Source organism: Rhizophagus irregularis, chromosome 14, assembly GCF_026210795.1.
Source record: "Rhizophagus irregularis chromosome 14, complete sequence".
NCBI classification, from domain to species: domain Eukaryota; kingdom Fungi; phylum Glomeromycota; class Glomeromycetes; order Glomerales; family Glomeraceae; genus Rhizophagus; species Rhizophagus irregularis.
The window spans coordinates 4,908,670-4,928,551 of NC_089442.1; the positions used below are offsets into that span (position 1 = coordinate 4,908,670).

The 19,882-nt window shown below is 30.3% G+C and overlaps 5 protein-coding genes across 5 annotated transcripts; 1 reads left to right on the forward strand and 4 right to left on the reverse strand.

The window, feature by feature from the left end:
• Positions 1–7,020: 7,020 nt before the first annotated feature.
• On the reverse strand, positions 7,021–8,039 carry OCT59_006742 (uncharacterized protein; the record flags this gene model as incomplete). The annotated part of the gene is made up of 3 exons (XM_066141475.1): positions 7,021–7,588; positions 7,659–7,802; positions 7,879–8,039. The coding sequence occupies 3 exons, from the start codon at positions 8,037–8,039 to the stop codon at positions 7,021–7,023; spliced, it is 873 nt and encodes a 290-aa protein (XP_065998257.1).
• A 26-nt stretch (positions 8,040–8,065) lies between these two features.
• OCT59_006743 (uncharacterized protein) lies at positions 8,066–9,078 on the reverse strand (the record flags this gene model as incomplete). The annotated part of the gene is made up of 4 exons (XM_066141477.1): positions 8,066–8,296; positions 8,361–8,435; positions 8,522–8,566; positions 8,863–9,078. 4 exons carry the CDS (start codon positions 9,076–9,078, stop codon positions 8,066–8,068), a joined length of 567 nt encoding a protein of 188 aa, XP_065998258.1.
• A 1,105-nt stretch (positions 9,079–10,183) lies between these two features.
• OCT59_006744 (uncharacterized protein) lies at positions 10,184–11,178 on the forward strand (the record flags this gene model as incomplete). Its single annotated transcript, XM_066141478.1, has 2 exons — positions 10,184–10,432; positions 10,744–11,178. The coding sequence occupies 2 exons, from the start codon at positions 10,184–10,186 to the stop codon at positions 11,176–11,178; spliced, it is 684 nt and encodes a 227-aa protein (XP_065998259.1).
• A 908-nt stretch (positions 11,179–12,086) lies between these two features.
• Positions 12,087–13,428, reverse strand: OCT59_006745 (uncharacterized protein; the record flags this gene model as incomplete). The annotated part of the gene is made up of 3 exons (XM_066141479.1): positions 12,087–12,896; positions 13,065–13,255; positions 13,341–13,428. 3 exons carry the CDS (start codon positions 13,426–13,428, stop codon positions 12,087–12,089), a joined length of 1,089 nt encoding a protein of 362 aa, XP_065998260.1.
• A 2,283-nt stretch (positions 13,429–15,711) lies between these two features.
• OCT59_006746 (uncharacterized protein) lies at positions 15,712–17,362 on the reverse strand (the record flags this gene model as incomplete). Its single annotated transcript, XM_066141480.1, has 9 exons — positions 15,712–15,728; positions 15,802–15,846; positions 15,925–15,954; positions 16,039–16,404; positions 16,490–16,580; positions 16,645–16,737; positions 16,800–16,898; positions 16,972–17,164; positions 17,286–17,362. 9 exons carry the CDS (start codon positions 17,360–17,362, stop codon positions 15,712–15,714), a joined length of 1,011 nt encoding a protein of 336 aa, XP_065998261.1.
• Positions 17,363–19,882: the final 2,520 nt, after the last annotated feature.

The window sequence follows — 19,882 nt, forward strand, 5'->3', positions numbered from 1 at the left end:
GTCAAAAGTTGCGAAAGGTAAAAAAGGCTACGTTTACGAAGTCTTGTTAAATTGGCCTTGAATACATCCAAAGAAAGACATTGATAAATAAGAGTATGGCCATTAGGGTAGGTTAAATCAGGCACAGGTGATAAATTAGTTCATAACAGACGGAAGAAAGTTGAAAGCAAAGAGGCTAAAGTATTAGCGATATAATCTTGTTTAAAAATTATAAGAGAAGACCAACAAGTCCAATCCAAAACCATCAAAGGAGAAATAGGAATTAAACAATAAAATTGAATAAATCGCAACCTATAATTAAAAAGTAATTTCATAAAAACAGAAGAAGAATTTGCTAACAAAAATAAATTAGTAAAATGACTTTGTCATTGAAATGAAAATAAATTAATCAAACCCAGGGCTTGTGTTAAATATAATACCACATTAGGAACAGAACGTGATAATTTGGCCTTGTGTTTAACTAAAGCACGAACTGAAGAGGTAATAGCGGAACATTCAGCCTCAGATAAATGTGTAACTTGCATTCAATAATCCAATTTCGGGATTAAAACAGTATTATAAAGATATACCACTTGTTGGACATTCAGTTTCGCAAAGCGAAGAGTTGCAGAAAAAGAATTACTGACATTCTCGTTTAAGTTGTTATCGGATAAAATTCCTAGAGCCATTAATATTAAACTAAACTCCCAGGAAACGGAAAGATGAGGACATAGGAATAGGAGTAACAGTAATGTTGGGTGTAGAGTTGAGTGATGAAGTGATTGAAGTCAATAAATTAAAGGCTATAGGAGATAAGTCCTGAGAGACAGTAATTGCATTAGTGGTTAAAACATATTTGTTATGGTTAGCTGATGTATTGTTCAAACTAGAGCTCCGAAAATGACTCGCATAAACTCGCATTTTTGACTCGCATAATTGTAAATTTTCGTTTAATTATATTCTAACTTAATAAATAGTACTTTAAAATTAAGGTTTTTGACTCGTGACTCGACTCAACTCGACTCATTAGGAGCTCTAGTTCAAACAATAAAACTCTTCAGTAATAGACAACATATGTTCCATTCCTTCTTTAGAAGAAGAGATCAAAGTAGAATCATCCATAAATACCAAATTGTTAACCTCTAGAACATCAAAAGAACGTAAACTTGGCGAAACAGTATATGAAGCTATTGGAGAAACCAAACGATAAGGGTCTTTCTTTTCATTTTTGAGAGCTGTGAGCAAAGGGTCTAAATAAATAACCCATAGAAGTAGAGAGATAATTTCATCTTGGTCTATACCAATTCTAACTCTATATGGCGGAGTAGGGCCATGTGCAGTAATGACACGATTAGAACGTGACATAAATAAAGAAAGTAAGAATTGAATAGCATTTTCTGGCAGACGTAAACATTGAAGAGCAAAACGCAGCATGGATAAATTCACAGAATCAAATGCTTTTAAGATGTCTTGAGAGAGGATTCATAAAGGTTGTTTAGTGACTACTGAATCATGGATAATGGATTCCAGAGTAATAATAGGATTACAGCAGGAACCTCCAGGTAGACCTGCAAAATTACCATCTTGAAGAACATAGTGGAAGGCGAGCAAAGGAGCAAGACGATTGTAAAAAAGTTTAACCAAAGCCTTGTGAATCACCTCCAATAAAGTAATAGGACAAGTATTTTTGAGTTGACACTTCCATTTATGCGGTTTGGGAATAGGAAAGACAGTAGCTTGTCTCCATAAATTAGAGATATTTGCGTCTGATAAACAGGCACAAATTAAGTTGAAAAGCAGAGCAGAAGCAGAAGGATCTAGGTGTTTTAACATCTCATACGAGATCATAGAAGGACCTGGGGCTTTATCATTAGGCATGAAGGAAATTGTTGAGGACCATTCATCAAGGGTAGGAGGATCCATAAGTGAATCAAAAATAGCTGGAGAGACATCAGCAAGTGACGCATAAGCATTAGACCATCGATCAGGCAAATCCTGTATGGAAGAAGGAGGAGTGGAGATAATTGGAACACAGTTTTGAAAATGTTCAACAACTGCTTGATCAATGGCATCTGGAGAAGTTAATAAAGTAGGGTGTGTTGGATGATCAATAAAGACACGATCAAGAACGATTCGTCATCTAGTTCGTGACAAGGCAGATTCAATAAAAGTGGAGATATTATTGGTAAAGTTATTATTCTGAGCATCAATTTTTGCCTAAATAGAGGAGGCTTGGAATTCTTTTTCTTTAAGTAAAAGTAGACTTCGCAAAAGTAAAGTCATATTTTCTAACATATGAAGCAAATTAGCAAAATCATCAAATCTTTCATCTCGAAGAAGAGAAGGAAGGATAATAGGCGTAACAAAGGTTCATTTATAAAGGGATAATATATTATTAAGACGTATATAATATGAAGACCACTTGGTTTCCTAATGCGTAGAATATGAGATAGGAGTCTTATGAAGGGAACGGATAGTTTTAGCCACTTTAGACAAAAATCTATAAGACTGGCATAAACTTTCCAAGTCTTTAGGCTTCTTTGGAACATAAGTATTGCCCACAGTAACTGAAGGTAAGGTGGAATTAGCAGCTTTGATAATCCTAGAATGAAAATATTCACACTTCTGATTGAGAGGCCAAGCGTTAAAAACAAGTGGATCAATTGGACATAATTTATCCAAAACATTAGCAAAAGCAGTCTACTGTTTGGTAGAAATAGAATCATATTTAAAAACACATCGAGTATTACGACCAAGTTGACGAGCTCGTGCAGATTTAATAGCATCTGATAATAATGAAACATCAAAATATGTAATAATAGGGTTATGGTCAGAAATGTGTAAATTATGAGCATCAAAAATAGAAGCTGTTAACATATATTGGCGAAGAAGTGGACAAGACCAAACAAAGTCAATACGGGTAATAGTGTCCAAGTGGTGATAAGTACCTAAGGTACCGGATAGGTTAAGGGGGTGCAATTCTCATAATTATGAGAAAGCAAATAATGAAATAATTTGTGAATTCGTTTAGCAGCAACTTGAGGTTGGTGCAAAAATATAGGGTAATATTTCTCCAGATTCATATTAAAATCACCGCAAATAGCATGGTGAAAATTTTGTGAAGAAGTTTAGGAAATAAGAGAAATTAATTGATCAATGACTTTGTAATGAAGAACAAGATCATTTGTAGGGGAATATAAACGACAAATATACGCAATTTAACATTGCCTTTAAAAAATAAGTCTACAGAAAGAATTTGGGAAGAATGCCCTATAAAAAATATGGACACGGTTAACATACGGTATTACCGTATTTTGCGAACAGTATCATTACAGTATCATTAAAGTATTTTAGCAGTATTTTCACATACGATATACATTCGGTATTTTGCACACCGTATTATATACACGGTATTTTTAAATAGTGAAGATTTGTATACTTTATACTCATATACAGTATTATATCTCGGTTTATAACGTATGTGATTATTTGCGAACAGCATGGTATTCCAGTTTATAACGTACGTTTTATACTTGTTGTTATTTGCGAACAGTATTATACCTCAGCTTATAACGTATGTTTTATACTGGTGGTTATTTACGAACAGCATGATGCCTCAGTTTATAGCGTATGTTTTATACTGGTGGTTATTTGCGAACAGTATTATGCCTCAGTTTATAACGTACGTTTTATACTTGTTGTTATTTGCGAACAGCATGATGCCTCAGTTTATAGCGTATGTTTTATACTTGTTATTATTTGCGAACAGTATTATACCTCAGCTTATAACGTATGTTTTATACTGGTGGTTATTTACGAACAGCATGATGCCTCAGTTTATAGCGTATGTTTTATACTGGTGGTTATTTGCGAACAGTATTATGCCTCAGTTTATAACGTACGTTTTATACTTGTTGTTATTTGCGAACAGCATGATGCCTCAGTTTATAGCGTATGTTTTATACTTGTTATTATTTGCGAACAGTATTATACCTCAGCTTATAACGTATGTTTTATACTGGTGGTTATTTACGAACAGCATGATGCCTCAGTTTATAGCGTATGTTTTATACTGGTGGTTATTTGCGAACAGTGTTATATCTCAGTTTATAACGTACGTTTTATACTTGTTGTTATTTGCGAACAGCATGATGCCTCAGTTTATAGCGTATGTTTTACACTGGTGGTTATTTGCGAACAGTATTATGCCTCAGTTTATAACGTATGTTTTATACTGGTGGTTATTTGCGAACAGCATGATGCCTCAGTTTATAACGTATGTTTTATACTTGCTGTTATTTGCGAATAACGTATGTTTTACACTGGTGGTTATTTGCGAACAGTATTATGTCTCAGTGTGCAACGTATGTTTTATACTGGTGGTTATTTGCTAACAGCATAATATACGTATATTTTATCATATTTGCAAGTATTATTACTACGGTATTTTTATATATAATATATATTTATATATTTATATATTTAACATGAAAATTTGTCCTTATAATTATTAAATTTTATTATTAAATTAAAAATACTATAATCAGATATAGAAAAGTTAGAAGGTACAATTTTAATAGTGATAAAAAAGATAAAAAAATAAAATTAGTAGTAATAAAAAATTAATAAAAGATGAAATTAGTAGTAATAAAAAGATGTAGTTAGTAGTAATTAAAGATGAATTAGTAGTAACAAAAGAATGAAATTATTAAAGATTAGATTAGTAGCGATAAAATTAGTAGCAATAAAAAGGAGATACAATTAGTAGTAATAAAAAGATAAAATTAGTAAAATAAAATTAGTAATGATTAAAAGAAGACAAAACTAGTAGTAATAAAAGAAAAGGATAAATAAAGACAAAAAAAAGAAAAGAAAATAAATGACTGTACCTACTTTATTAAGTATATAAACATGTCTATATTAGAAAAGTTCAAGAAATCAAAATAAATAATTAGTAATAACTGAAAGTTAACCAATATAAAAAACTATTATAACTTCACAATTCTTCTTAAATAATAAAAATAAAACAAATAAATGTAATATCTGAAAAAGCAATGATAAAAAAAAACAAATAAATGTAATATCTGAGATAATAATAACTTGAGTAAAAAAGTAAAAACAAAATAAAAGAAAGAGTTTGTATTTTTCAAACTTATATTATTCACGTTACAAAAACAAATGATCTGCAATCATCTATTGGCTAATTTTCACGTGGTAATCAACACTGATCAGCCAATAATTTTGTTCTTACATTATAGATTTAATTAACCCGGAAAAAGACGGTAAATAGCCTATAGTCCTATACAACCTATACAATAATCTATACAATAACCACAAATGTGCATAATTTGATCAGAAATATGATTAAAAAGTTCTAAGTCCGATAATTACGATTGTTAAGATACCGCTCAACTTTAACAGTTTAACTTTTTAACTGTATAGTTGAAAGCATGATCGATAAATTAAACAATGACAAGAAAAGTTCGCGAATTTTCCTTGGTACTGCTTAATTTTTTTAATTTTTAAGCAGTATCAAGAAAATTCGCGAACTTTTCTTGTCATTGTTTAATCGATTGCTTTGAAAAAAACAATGGTATACTTTGAACAATCCAAGAAAAGTTCGCGCGAATTTTTCTTGCCATTGTTTAATCAATTGCTTTAAAAAAAAAAACAATGGTATACTTTGAATAATAACAAGAAGAAAAGTTCGAGCGAATTTTTCTTGCCATTGTTTAATCGATTGCTTTAAATATACAATGATATACTTCGAATAATAGCAAGAAAAGTTCGCGCGAATTTTACTTGCTATTGTTTAATCAATTGCTTTAAAAAAAACAATGGTATGCTTCGAACAATAGCAAGAAAAGTTCGAGCGAATTTTTCTTGCCATTGTTTAATCAATTGCTTTAAAAAAACAATGATATACTTTGAACAATAGCAAGAAAAGTTCGCGCGAATTTTTCTTGTCATTGTTTAATCAATTGCTTTAAAAAAAACAATGGTATGCTTCGAACAATAGCAAGAAAAGTTCGAGCGAATTTTTCTTGCCATTGTTTAATCAATTGCTTTAAAAAAACAATGATATACTTTGAACAATAGCAAGAAAAGTTCGCGTGAATTTTTCTTGTCATTGTTTAATCGATTGCTTTAAAAAAAAACAATGGTATGCTTCGAACAATAGCAAGAAAAGTTCGAGCGAATTTTTCTTGCCATTGTTTAATCGATTGCTTTAAAAAAAAACAATGGTATGCTTCGAACAATAGCAAGAAAAGTTCGCGCGAATTTTTCTTGCCATTGTTTAATCAATTGCTTTAAAAAAAACAATGATATACTTTGAACAATGGCAAGAAAAGTTCGAGCGAACTTTTCTTGCCATTGTTTAATCAATTGCTTTAAAAAAAACAATAATATACTTTGAACAATGGCAAGAAAAGTTCGCGCGAATTTTTCTTGATACCGCTTAATCTTTAAATTAAAACCTTAGTAAATTACTTTACAGAAATTTCAGTTAGAGTTACGGTCGATATAAAATCAATGTCGATTCTATATTGATCAGACGTCACCATGATGTCGTGATGAAAATCGATTCGACATCTTTAAGTTGAACTTAAATACGTTGATTCGATGTCTATTCGTTTACTAATCGTAGTGATATCGATTCGACATCGAATAACTACGATTAGTAAACAAATAGACATCGAATAATAACATCGCACTTACATTGTTTCAATATTAAGTTAATGTCGAAAAATGTTTATTTTTCCCGCCTTGTGTACATTAAGTAAACATCGAAATGACATCGAACAGGTGTCTATTTGACGTCACACAAACATTATGCGAATCGAGATGACATCGGACGAGCGTTGATTCGACGTCAATCAAACATTCGACATCAGGACACGATGGCTTAGTGTATTTTATTCTAAAAGAAATAAAACGAAAAAAAAACCTAAAAGGAAGTTTATTGAGACTTTTTTACTCATTTCATATATACCAGCATTGTATGTAATGTGATTTTCATTTATTAATTAAGGTTTAATACTAGTTATTATTACTATTATAATACATGGAATTACTATTATAATACATGGAATTATCTGGTGTACTGACAGTAGTACTTTGACTAGTATTACGAGGTGGGTTTTCTAATAACGCCTGCGTTATTAAACTTTTATTTACAATCATAACGTTCCTTAGGTTCAATAAAACACGTATAAGGGATTTAGTGTTTGTTAAATGTGGCGATATTGGGATTTCAGCATGATCAAGATGGAAATATCGCGGTATACCACCTAGATCCTTTACCAAAACATTTAATCGCATATCTAAACCAGCAATTTGAATACCAACAACTCCAAATTCATTACCGGCCGGTCTACATAATGCGTTTATAGCACTTGTCCCGTCTATCATTTCTCTCCACAATTTTACATCATCATCATCTTTTTTTTTTTCGCTACATGTAATGCGAGAGCTTTCAACATAAATCAACTCGATATCATTTGTGTCTTGCTTCATTATTCCCATAATATCGGGTTTTTTACCGATTCGTTCTCCATCGATCCCTTTATTTTTTCGAATCTTGCTTGCAATACTCTGACGTTCTGCACTGAAATTTGATAAAAATACACACTAAGTATCTGAGCCATGGTTAAAATAGTAATCACGTGACTACTTACATGCTTGTACAGATATAACCATTTGATAGGTTCACCAGGCTTGCACGAAGTAAAGGGACTATAACATCGGTAATATAAGTTCCTTCGCTCTGTTTATTACGGGAAGTACTTGTCGCATAAATTGGACTACTCCATATTTCGCCACTAGGTAAAATAAATATCGGAAAATGTTATCATACAATTACTATTTATATAATGAAGTTATTATTGAAAAACTTACAGTACATCTAAAATTCGACCTGTTATTTTTAATAGATCAGAATCATCTTCTTTCCATTTATTATCGTGTTTGGCATTTTCCACGATTTTATGAGTAGACAATACTTCAAAATTTTCTAAGAAATCCTCACATTTTTTTACAACTAATTTGGGGGAGTACATTTCATTTTATTGCATGGTTCCTGTTGTTATAATGAAAAAGAATGAGTATATGAATGCAATTCATCCAATAACACTAAATTGCTTCTCACCATAAAGATTGGTTTTAATTTGCGATGTAATCCTGTTACTATATACGAGTTATCGCTTAGAACCATGTTTGCTACAGGATCTCGCCACGTAAGATCTGAAAGAACGATATTCTCAACTGTTTTCTTAAGGGCGCTATAGAGATGCCCATCATCATCATCCAAAGGATGCTATATAGAGAATACCTTTATAAGTATTGGTATGTATGATTATAAAAAATAGAAAAACACATACTTTAAGCTTTTCATTTAACATCTCAATATTTTTCTTTATTTCTTCCTCCGTAGTATCTGGCGTTGATTCCTTATTCTGAAATTATGATTGATTAGATCGTGATAAGATTTTCCAATCCATATATATATATATATTAAGAAATACTGTACCGTATCCAACACCTTGATCTTATTTAATCCTAATATGCTTTTATATCCGCTTTTCATCTACGACAGTTAATTAGCAAATATCGATATAATATAAGTTAGTGACCACATTAATTTTATGAATATTAAATTTTGCTGCACGTGCACAATCATGTAATAGCTAAGATAGTCACGCACAGCTAGAGGAGAGCAGAAACCCTCGACATCTAAAGGATTTGTTCCTAACAACATCGCTCTTCTGGGCCGGCATCCCCCAACCTTCGGCAGTGACAACCAAAACTACTATAACACATTACACTGCCGTAAATTCATCAGTTTGCACAATAACGAATATTAATGCGCCTATTATTACTAACCTCCGTTAAAACCTCCATCACACTTTCTTTTCGTTGGAAATCTCTTATTCTTTCTAACGACGATTTAACCGCACTTTCTACTATTTTTATAACTTCTTCATATGGAAGTAAGTCATTTCTGTTCATTGTCTGGTATATAACGGTAGCAGAACATATAGCATCAAGAGGTCCTTCTAGTAAAAGTTTTTCAACCTTAGCTGTTACTAAACATGACATTATAAAAACTATTAGAGAAAAACGTATTGATATATAAGATATACAATATGAATACAGTAAACAATTAAAAGTCACCGAAGCTCCTTTTACTGCTCTTTTAAATGATATGTTGGGTCGAGCATAATGATATGTTGGGTCGAAGCATAAGAATATGCATAAGAATATGCCTTTTACTGCTCTTTTAAGGAGCATAGCAACGCCAGAAGTTGGGGGTGATGCATGTAAGCAAATGGCTATTTTTGTTTCACAGCGCCTATATGCATTGTGGCGGAGTGGAGTGAATTGATTGATTGATTTGCTGATCGGGTTACACCAACAATAAAACATGTGATCAAAAATGCCGAGTATAAAGAACGTTAGAGCTGATTCGAAACGTAATAGTAAAATTTTCACAAAAATATATAGTTTTATTAAATCATTACAATAGATAGAATGTTTTTATGTTTCAAGGACGAGGCGACCTTGCATTATGCAAAAGAGAAGATAGAAAAGAGAGAAACGAACGAAAATAACGATTGTACGATTGTACAATTCATAAATTCAAAAATTACTCGAAGGTATTCAATATAAAATAAAGTGAAATAAGGGTACAATCAATCGAGAAACTAGAGAAGAAATAGCAGATGTGGAAAATGAAACGAATACGGACATTATGGAGTTAAAAGGATTTTATTTCTTTTCAATCGCAATATTGCGCTAACAGTATCGACAATATCATGAAAAAAGGTCGGTTTTTCAACTTTAATCTTCAAAACAGCGACAATCCAAATGTCCGGAAAAGACAACAAGCACGATTTGAACGCAAATGTAGGCAAGTTTTTCATAAGTCTGATCTTACAGCTGACGCCTCACTTGAAGATAAACTTTTAGCGTCAAAAAGAAAGGTTTCCTATTTCAACAATCACAAAATTTCAGAAAGCCGATTATGCATTTGAAATATAAGAAGAAATTTCAGGTTCCACTACAGCGTTACTATACTTTTCAGCTACCGTTCCTTGAATCCTCAACACTACCCGAAGTGCAACGAGAAGTACTACTATATTGCTAAATACTTCGATTCAAATGTCCATGGATCTATATTTGATCCGTCTTATGAGATAACAAAATGGCATCATCATCGATCGAGGACAACATTATTAAATCTCCAACGGACGACAATAATTCAACACCTGTCGTCAATACTTCAGTTGCTTTTGCTGATCCCTCTGGTTCTTCTTCATCTAATACTACTTCGAAAGATGGTCAATTTCCCCTCCATCTTATCCCATTTATCCCTGATAAACCTATCTACAAGGGTGGTCTTACATATTCTAAATTATCTAAGAAAGATAAGAAAAATCTTCAACCGTTGAAAGTTGGTAGCAAACAGTGGATTATTGAAATTGAGGCTATTAAAGCCGCCACGACCAAGAAATCTAAAAAAAATCGGATAAAGCTAATACGGTTTCTAATCCCGTTCCTATCTGTTTGTTCCCGAAGAGCCCATGTATAAGGATGGCAAGCTACATTCTTCGTTATCTCATAATGAAAAGAAAACCCTTCGACCCTTACAAGACAAGTGGGTAGTAAACAGTGGGTAGTAAACAGTGGATTGCTGCAATAAGAGCTATAAAGCTACACGAGATCGCGAAACTCAACTTGCGACACGCATCGACGATTTGAAAGTTCAATGGGAAGACTACTACTGAAATCGCTCTCTATCGCGATAATTTGACTATCGCTCTTACTCATTATCAAAACGTTTGTTATGATTATCACACATACTTGAGACGACAACATTCTCCTATTGCATCATCTTCCTTACCTCCGACAAAAGGAAAAAGAAACAAAAAGGTCGCGCTACCGACCCCTGATTTCAATATCAAACAGTTACAAATTTTAGAAGAAACAATGGACGAAAGCGGTCTCCATCTTGCTCTCACAGTACGGCATAATAAACTATATGAACCGGAATATGTTACTCATCAGGCGCCTCGTCAACTTAAACGGTCAGCCACTAGGAATTTTAATTTGGACTTGCATTACAATCTCCATATGAGGAAAAGGTTTCATCATTTTACTGAAGATTCAGCCTTGGTTACTAATTTTTGTTCGAACTAATAATTTCATTTTATTAGATGCTCTCCCTCTTTTTTATATTTATAGATATATTGGTCCTCTTTTTTCACCACTTTATAGTATTGAAATTTTTCGTATTTTTATATATATAGTATTATAGTTATATAATAACTTAGGTTTTTCTTTTTTTTCACTATTATGTGATTTGTTCTCTTTTTGTTTTTACAAATTTAACAACTTAAAATAGCGTTAACCACTCCACCTTTTACAGTATTCACAGGTGGCAACCTTATCTTATGGGTTGAAAGGAAAATACGGGTCTGCACTTGTTGTTCGATTGTTTATTTGTGCGTTTTATTACTTTTATTACCTATTCTACTTCAGTTGGGTTTTAGAATAGTTTTTATATAATTCTAGTCAGGGCTCGATTTATTGGGCGACGATTCTACATTGTGTGTTTTTATAATTTATTAGCTTAAAATTATCAATGTATTCTCCTCGGCTTACCTTAAAATCCTTAAAATAAAATAAAATAAAATAAACAAATTCTATATCACGTCATTTATATAAATTACCATTTATCACCATAATCAGATGGTGATGAATAACTATTTGTCACTATAAAATTTCAACTATAGCAATGTATTTTATTATATATTAATAAAGAAATTATCTAACTGTTAAAATACAATGATTTTATTACATAATCCCATAAACCAAACATCTTGACCCTAATCCTAACGTAATTATAATTCAACGTACTGTCCCTAAACGCAATTATAATGCCAACGCACACTGACCTTAACTATAACACAATAGATTTTTCCAAAAAAAAAATCGCCCGACAAAACCCAGTTGAAATTATTAGAATTATAAAAAAAAAGGATCTCTAATAGATAGAGATATTCAAAAAACCAAAAAAAAACGAAAATAGAAAAAAAATGAAATCACTAGTCAATCATCATTTCATCATTATCACCGTCGTCATCTTCGTTGAAGTAGTATCTCGGAGAACCAGTATCATCATGATCACTCGCTTGAATCGATTTATATATTCTCTGAAGCTTATATTCCCTTAAATAATTCTCTTCAATTTTTTTATAATTATAAATTGTTTGTCCCTCTTCTTTGGTCATAATGAGTCCAGTCTCAATGAGTTTGAGCCAAACTTCATACGCGGCATTACTTGTTGTAGATTTGAAAAAATTTATGTCTAAATTTGGAAAAGCGTCAATAATTCCCCATTCACGATTTGAAAGACTAATTAACTTTTCAATTCTCTTTCCTGTTTTTATAAAAATTGATATATCTTGAGTTTTAAATTTGCTAGAACTGCTATATTCAATTATTTTTTTATTCGTTTGATTTTTAATCGTCTCTCCCCTAGCTCTAGTCTTATATAAATTACAATAAACCTCTATTTTTTGATATATCATAAGAAAATTTACATATCCCCTAAACTTTCTTCTTCTTCTTATTTCCGTTTCGATATGCTCTTCAAGAATCTTGTCATAAACTTTTATTAAATGATTAACTAACGTTTTTATAGTATTTTCTTTTATAATATCAAAATCTGAATCAAGCTTTAAGAGGTTTGTTTCTGAAATGATTTCAGGAAAATTTAGTTCATTCTGAAAATCAATTACTACTTTCTCTTCTTCCTCCTCTGAATAATAAACTTTTAAAAAATCCTTGTTATTTTGATTCTCAATTTCAGCTTCAAACTCCTCCTTTGTTAAAGTACTTAACTTTTCTAACAACTTTTTAATATACAATTTAACGTCAATATTGTTTAAATTCATTGTAGGAGGAATAGTTGGTAGATTATCAAAATATAATAGGAGTTTGTGTAGATTTTTTGCCATTTTGATTGCCGGCGCGGTTAAGAATGATCTTAAATCAGTGGTTCTTGCTGTTGATGAACTTACTGAACTAGATCCCGGGGCTACATTTGCTGCTTGTAAAATTGTATTTTCTTCTTTATTGAAAAGTATTTTAAAAATTCCGAATTCTTTACTATCTAAAATTGCTTCTTGGTTTGATGATATATTAAGAGAATTTATACCAAGGCTTTCCATATTTTTATTTATATCTACAACAAATTTTACAATGTTCGATTCTAGAATTGAAACAGAAATAAACGTTTATTCTTAATAAAAATTTTATTTAATAATTATAAAAATTATATATATGATTCTACATACTATTTTGGCTTGATGTTACTTCTTGAACATTCACCTCTTGATGTTGACTTGTTGCTACTTCTTGATCGACTTCTTGATTAACATTCATCATTTGTAAGTAAGAATGTTCGGAAGAAAATTTATGAAAGAGGAAAATTTATTTATGAAAGAGAAAAATTTATGAAAAAGGAAAATTTATTTATGAAAGAGGAAAATTTATGAAGGGGAAAATTTATGAAAGGGGAAAATTTATGAAAGGGGAAAATTTATGAAAGGGGAAAATTTATGATAGAGGAAAATTTATATTTATGATAGAGGAAAATTTATGATTATGATAGAGGAAAATTTATGATTATGATGGAGGAAAATTTATGAACGAGGGAAATTTATGATTATGATAGAGGAAAATTTATGATTATGATGGAGGAAAATTTTATGATAGAGGAAAATTTATGAAAAATTATGAAAAAAGAAAATTATTTAATTATTTCCAGGAAGACAGTTTAAATAGCAAAAGAATGTATTGTATTGAGCGTATGTATTGTTCGAAAGTTGTTATTAATTTTTAATGGCACAAAGAATATATATATACATAATTTGTTTAAATCATGATGTAATAGGTTTCCTTTTAAGCAGCTCCGTTTCTGGGGCGGTTTTTAAGCAGCCCCAAATTAATGGCACAAAAGAAGCAGCCCCGTTTTCTGGGTTCGGTTTTTAAGCAGCCCCGTTTTCTGGGCACGGTTTCTAATTCCCCGATCCTACTGTAAACTGTATGTATAAATAAATTTCAAAAATAAATTTCACGTGATCATATAGAACCGCGGTATCTTTGGCTTACAGTAATTGGCATAACATTTGTTCTGGGTATTGATTGCAGATATTACGGAGTTTAAAGTTCATATATCAGATATTCGCAATTCCGCAATAATGCAATTAATTGTGGTATCACAGTACTGCGGATTAATTGCGCTTTGGCTATATTTCGTTTTAAAGGGCTTTGGTTTTTGCAAAAAATATACTTTGAACAATGGCAAGAAAAATTCAAGCGAATTTTTCTTGCCATTGTTTAATCAATTGCTTTAAAAAAACAATGATATACTTTGAACAATAGCAAGAAAAGTTCGCGCGAATTTTTCTTGTTATTGTTTAATCAATTGCTTTAAAAAAAACAATGGTATGCTTCGAACAATAGCAAGAAAAGTTCGACGAATTTTTCTTACCATTGTTTAATCAATTGCTTTTAAATAAACAATGATATACTTTGAACAATAGCAAGAAAAGTTCGCGCGAATTTTTCTTGCCATTATTTAATCAATTGCTTTTAAAAAAAAACAATGATATACTTTGAACAATAGCAAGAAAAGTTCGAGCGAATTTTTCTTGCCATTGTTTAATTAATTGCTTTAAAAAAAACAATAATAGACTTGAGTTAAACAATGGCAAGAAATATTCGAACTAATTTTTCTTGCCATTGTTTAATCAATTACTTTGAAAAAAAACAATGGTATACTTTGAACAATAGCAAGAAAAGTTCGAGCGAATTTTTCTTACCATTGTTTAATCAATTGCTTTAAATAAACAATGATATACTTTGAATAATAGCAAGAAAAGTTCGCGCGAATTTTTCTTGCCATTATTTAATCAATTGCTTTTAAAAAAAAACAATGATATACTTTGAACAATAGCAAGAAAGTTCGAGCGAATTTTTCTTGCCATTGTTTAATCAATTGCTTTAAAAAAAAAACAATGGTATACTTCGAACAATGGCAAGAAAAGTTCGAGCGAATTTTTCTTGATACTGCTTAATTTTTAAATTAAAACATTAGTACTAAATTAGCTAATTAGAATTAAGCAGATCAAGAAAAATTCGCGAGAATATTCCTTGATACTGCTTAATCTTTAAATTAAAATCTTAATACTAATTTATTAAATTTGATTTATAATTGAGCTTTAAAAATTAAACAGTATAACAGTATTATCAATCGGACTTTGAACTTAAAAATTAAACAGTATTAATGAAAATTCTTGTGAATTTTTCTTTACATCAGTAAATTTTTGGGTAGTGCATACTAGTGTCGAAGTATACATTATAAACATATGGGTTTAAAATGTAGTATTTAATATAAAGTTCATAAAGTTGTAAAATTTATAATAAAAATAATATAAAAAAATACCGTAATCTATAGAAAATACGCTATAACGTATGAAATTTTTTATAGAGGCTGGTGATTATTTGCGAACATTACAAATTTAAAACATTTTTTATTTTAGTTTATAAAAAAAAGTAAATGATTATTTTTTCTTGGTTTTCTTTTTATTGTTCTTATTACTGGTACTAACAACCCCACTGGCACTACGATTGACCTCTTCTTTATTAACGGCCATAGGTCTTCTACGCAGGCCGTCCGTCTAATGTAATAAATAAGAAAAAATATTAGAAGTTATTTTATTTAAATTAATTAATTATAAAAAATTTTTTTACTTGTAATTTTACTTGTAACTTTCAATCGTTTGTTGTTTGAATCCTCTATTAATAGAAAAAAAAATACATTTAATTATTTTTATTTAAATTAAAATATAATCATTTTATAAAAAAAAATTTTACTTTTCATAGGTTCTCCGGTTCGTTTTTTTGCTAAATAATAAAAATCACAAACATTAATCACAAACATTAAATTAAGTCATTTCCTACGGTTGATTTGTTACAATATAATTATACCTTGATCTTCGTCTTCAACATCATTTTCTTCATTTCTATTTCGGATTTCTTCGTTTCCTTCAATTCTGATTATTACAGTTCTAATCTCCTCTTCTTGTTCCTCATTCCTAACTTCCTCTTCCTCTTCTTCTTGTTCCTCATTTCTAACTTCTTCCTCTTCCTCTTCTTCTTGTTCCTCATTTCTAACTTCTTCCTCTTCCTCTTCTTCTTGTTCCTCATTTCTAACTTCTTCCTCTTCCTCTACTTCTTGTTCCTCATTTCTAACTTCTTCCTCTTCTTCTTGTTCCTCATTTCTAACTTCTTCTTCTTCCTCGTCTTGATTCCTTTTCTTAAAATATCCGTTTCTATTCTTGGCTTTATGATCGCCTTTCATTAATATAAATTAAATATAAATTAGATTTTTGATCTTTTCTTTTTTTTTAAAAAAAAAAGAAAAAACAAATATACTCACGGACATGTTGGACGTGTTTTTTTAACAATTCATACGCAAACCAATCATTAAAGCCGAACGGTATATGTAAGTCTTTCGTTCTTAATTTAAACTAAGAAAAGGTTATTATTTCATTATATTTATAAAAAAAAATCTATAAAACAAATAAAAATTACCTTTTCGATTATTTTGAATAAAATGTTCTTAGGAATGTCTTTATAGGCATAATTGTATTCAAGCTGATAATCAGCGCATATGCGCATTGCAGCCTAGTTTTATTGATTATTAAAGTCTTGTTTTGTATAACCAAATTATTTATGTATATACGCACCACACATGTCGTATACACTTCATTCGAAATATTTAACGCGTTTAACATATCAGCTTTTGAAATATACTTCTTTTTTGGCTTTTGTATAAAACTATGTGTCTTTTAATGATATATTTAAAAAATAAATAAATAACTTAAATAATTAAATACAGTAATAATAATAAGGGCTTACAACAACAGAAGTTATGGACGACGACGTGGAGGGTCTTCGCGTACTCGCTGTGAATGATGTGGAAGGGCTTACAGCAACAGAAGTTATGGACGACGACGTGGAGGGTCTTCGCGTACTCGCTGTGAATGACGTGGAGGGTCTTCGCGTACTCGCTGTGGAGGAAGGCCTTTGGAAACTTAACGCTGTAGAAGGTCTATTATAACTTGTTATTGTTGTGGAAACGAAAAAGTACTATCCAGAGAACTGAAAATAAATTTTTTTTTAATAAAATTTATGAAGAGTTGCATAAAAATCCTTATTTTTCATACACATACTTTATTTTTTCCAATAAAGCTTCATTTTGTTTCTTGATAAGGTCCAATTGTTCTTGGAGATCATTATTATTGCTCATAGTCACGTAAAAGTATCGAACGTATCGTAAACGTATAAATGTTAAAGAGAAAAAAGTAGGAAAAATACGTAGATTTTTATGATGACTGGGGTTTATTAACATCAGGTGATAAATTAAAATCGCGTACGTCCCCCGTGTAAACAGATACGTGAAACAATGTGAAACATGACCTGCCTATATGTAGCGATCATAGGGGCACAAACACTTTAAAAGGACGGATCTCAGCCCATCATTTATTGTCGGGATTGTCGGGTACTCGGGTTACTCGGCTAGGGTTATTGTAGAAAAGATATATAACACGGGACATATATACACATATATATGATGGCGTAGTATAAAGTATAATTGTATATACTATATAATGTAATTATGTTATACGTTAATTTTAGAGTTTATTTTGAGCTTTACCGAATATTACCGAATATTTTCGAGTTCTTTAAAATTTGCTAAGTCCCGTACATTATGAAATCAGTTATAATAAATTTCAAGATTTTTCATTTCGATATTTGTATTTCGAGCTTATTAAGTGTCGGGCTTATGAAATGTCGGGATTTAGAGTGTCGGGATAATATACCAAACTCTCAAATATATATATAAAGAAAGCGAATTCAAAGAAAGTACTAACAAATTATATGTGATAAAACTCTCCAAATACATATAATAAACTTTATTAAATTAAAAAACCATTAAATAAATATATTTTTTTCCTAATTGAAATTATGCCTAAGTGTGAATGTAAACATTGTTTAAATTTATCAAATGGTAAGGGAAGAGTACTTCATAGGACAACAGTAGCTCGACATTTATTAGAAGAAAAAGAGGCACAAGCTCTAGAAGATGAATACCAAAGACTTCATCCTGAAGAAAATTTTTATCATTCTGAAGAGGAAAATTTATACGAAGAAAACTTACGTGAAGAAGACTTGTATGAAGAAAATGAACGATCATTTATGGTGACAAGTGATAATGAAGAAGAAAATGAACGATCATATATGGAAATGTGTGATAATGAAGAAATTCCAGAAGAAACTAATGATGATTTTAGTTTCCAAAATGAAGAAAATGAGAAAACTAATAATTATGAAAATGATCATTATTATTATTATGAAAATGATGATTCAATTTCTGATTCTCAAAATGAATCAGAATCTGATAACATAAATTCTAATGCTAATAATGAAGAAGGTGAATTCCAAAATAAATTATTAATAGTATTTAAATACATTAACTATTTATTAACAATAATGATAAATTTTTTAGATAATACAATTATTTCTGATGAATTGCTTGAAGGATTAAGGCTTTTATATGTGAAATCAAATTTTAATTTTTCTGAAGCTGCATTTAATAATATATATAAAGCTTTCAATAGAAATAAAATGAGCTTAAATAAAATAAAAAAAATACTTGGTTCGATAGTAGGAATTGAACCAAAAATATACGATATGTGTGTCAATTCATGTTGTGCGTTCGTAGGAGTTTTAGAAAATGAAAGAAAGTGTAAATTTTGTAAAGAGGACCGATATTATAGTAATGGTAAATCAAGAAAAAATTTACCTTTTGTCTCTATAATTGAGCGTTTAAAGCTTCAATTTAAAAACTCTAAAAGATCCAAAGAATTATTATATAGGCGATAACTATACTAATAATATAGGAGATCTTGTTCATAGGGACATAGGTGATATTTTTGATGGGCTGATTTATAAAGAGTTATTAAATGATGCATATTTTCCCGATCCTAGAGATGTTGCATTTACTGCATCTTGTGACGGTTATCAAATATTTCGACAAAAAACTGATGACTGTTGGGTATTTCTTTTTATAAATAATAATTTGCCTCAAGAATTAAGGGTAAAAAAAGAAAATTTAATGGTAACATTAATAATCCCAGGGCCAAAACAACCTCAAGATTTTAATTCGTTTCTCTATCCATTAATTCAAGAGATGAAAATGTTACAAGGTATATTAAAAAATATGAAAAATAATAATTAATATAATATTTATTAATCATATTTTTGTATTTACAGATGGAATATTATGCTATGATGGAAACAAAAAAGAATATTTTACTTTACGTGCTCACATATTAGCTTGGACTGGAGATCTTCCTGCTCTTTCAAAAATTTTATATTTAACGGGACATAATTCATATTCAGGTTGCAGATTCTGTAATCTTCGAGGAACTTTAAATGAAATGAATAGACATGTATATTATCCATTACAACAAAATATTGATCCTATACGATTACCAATTCGAACACATGATGAGATGCTGACTAGCATAAATCAAATAGAACATCTGAAAGGAGATCGTAGAGAAACTTATATACGTAACTGCAGTTAGTTCAATATTTTAAATAAACTCATAGTAAAATTGATTAATATATTTTCTGAATTTTTAAAATTCTTGTTTAATAAAAAAAAATTAGGAATTAAAGGAAAGAGTATATTATTTGAGTTATCTTCTATAAAATTTCCGCGTTCATTTCCAGTGGATATAATGCACCTTTTTTTCGAAAA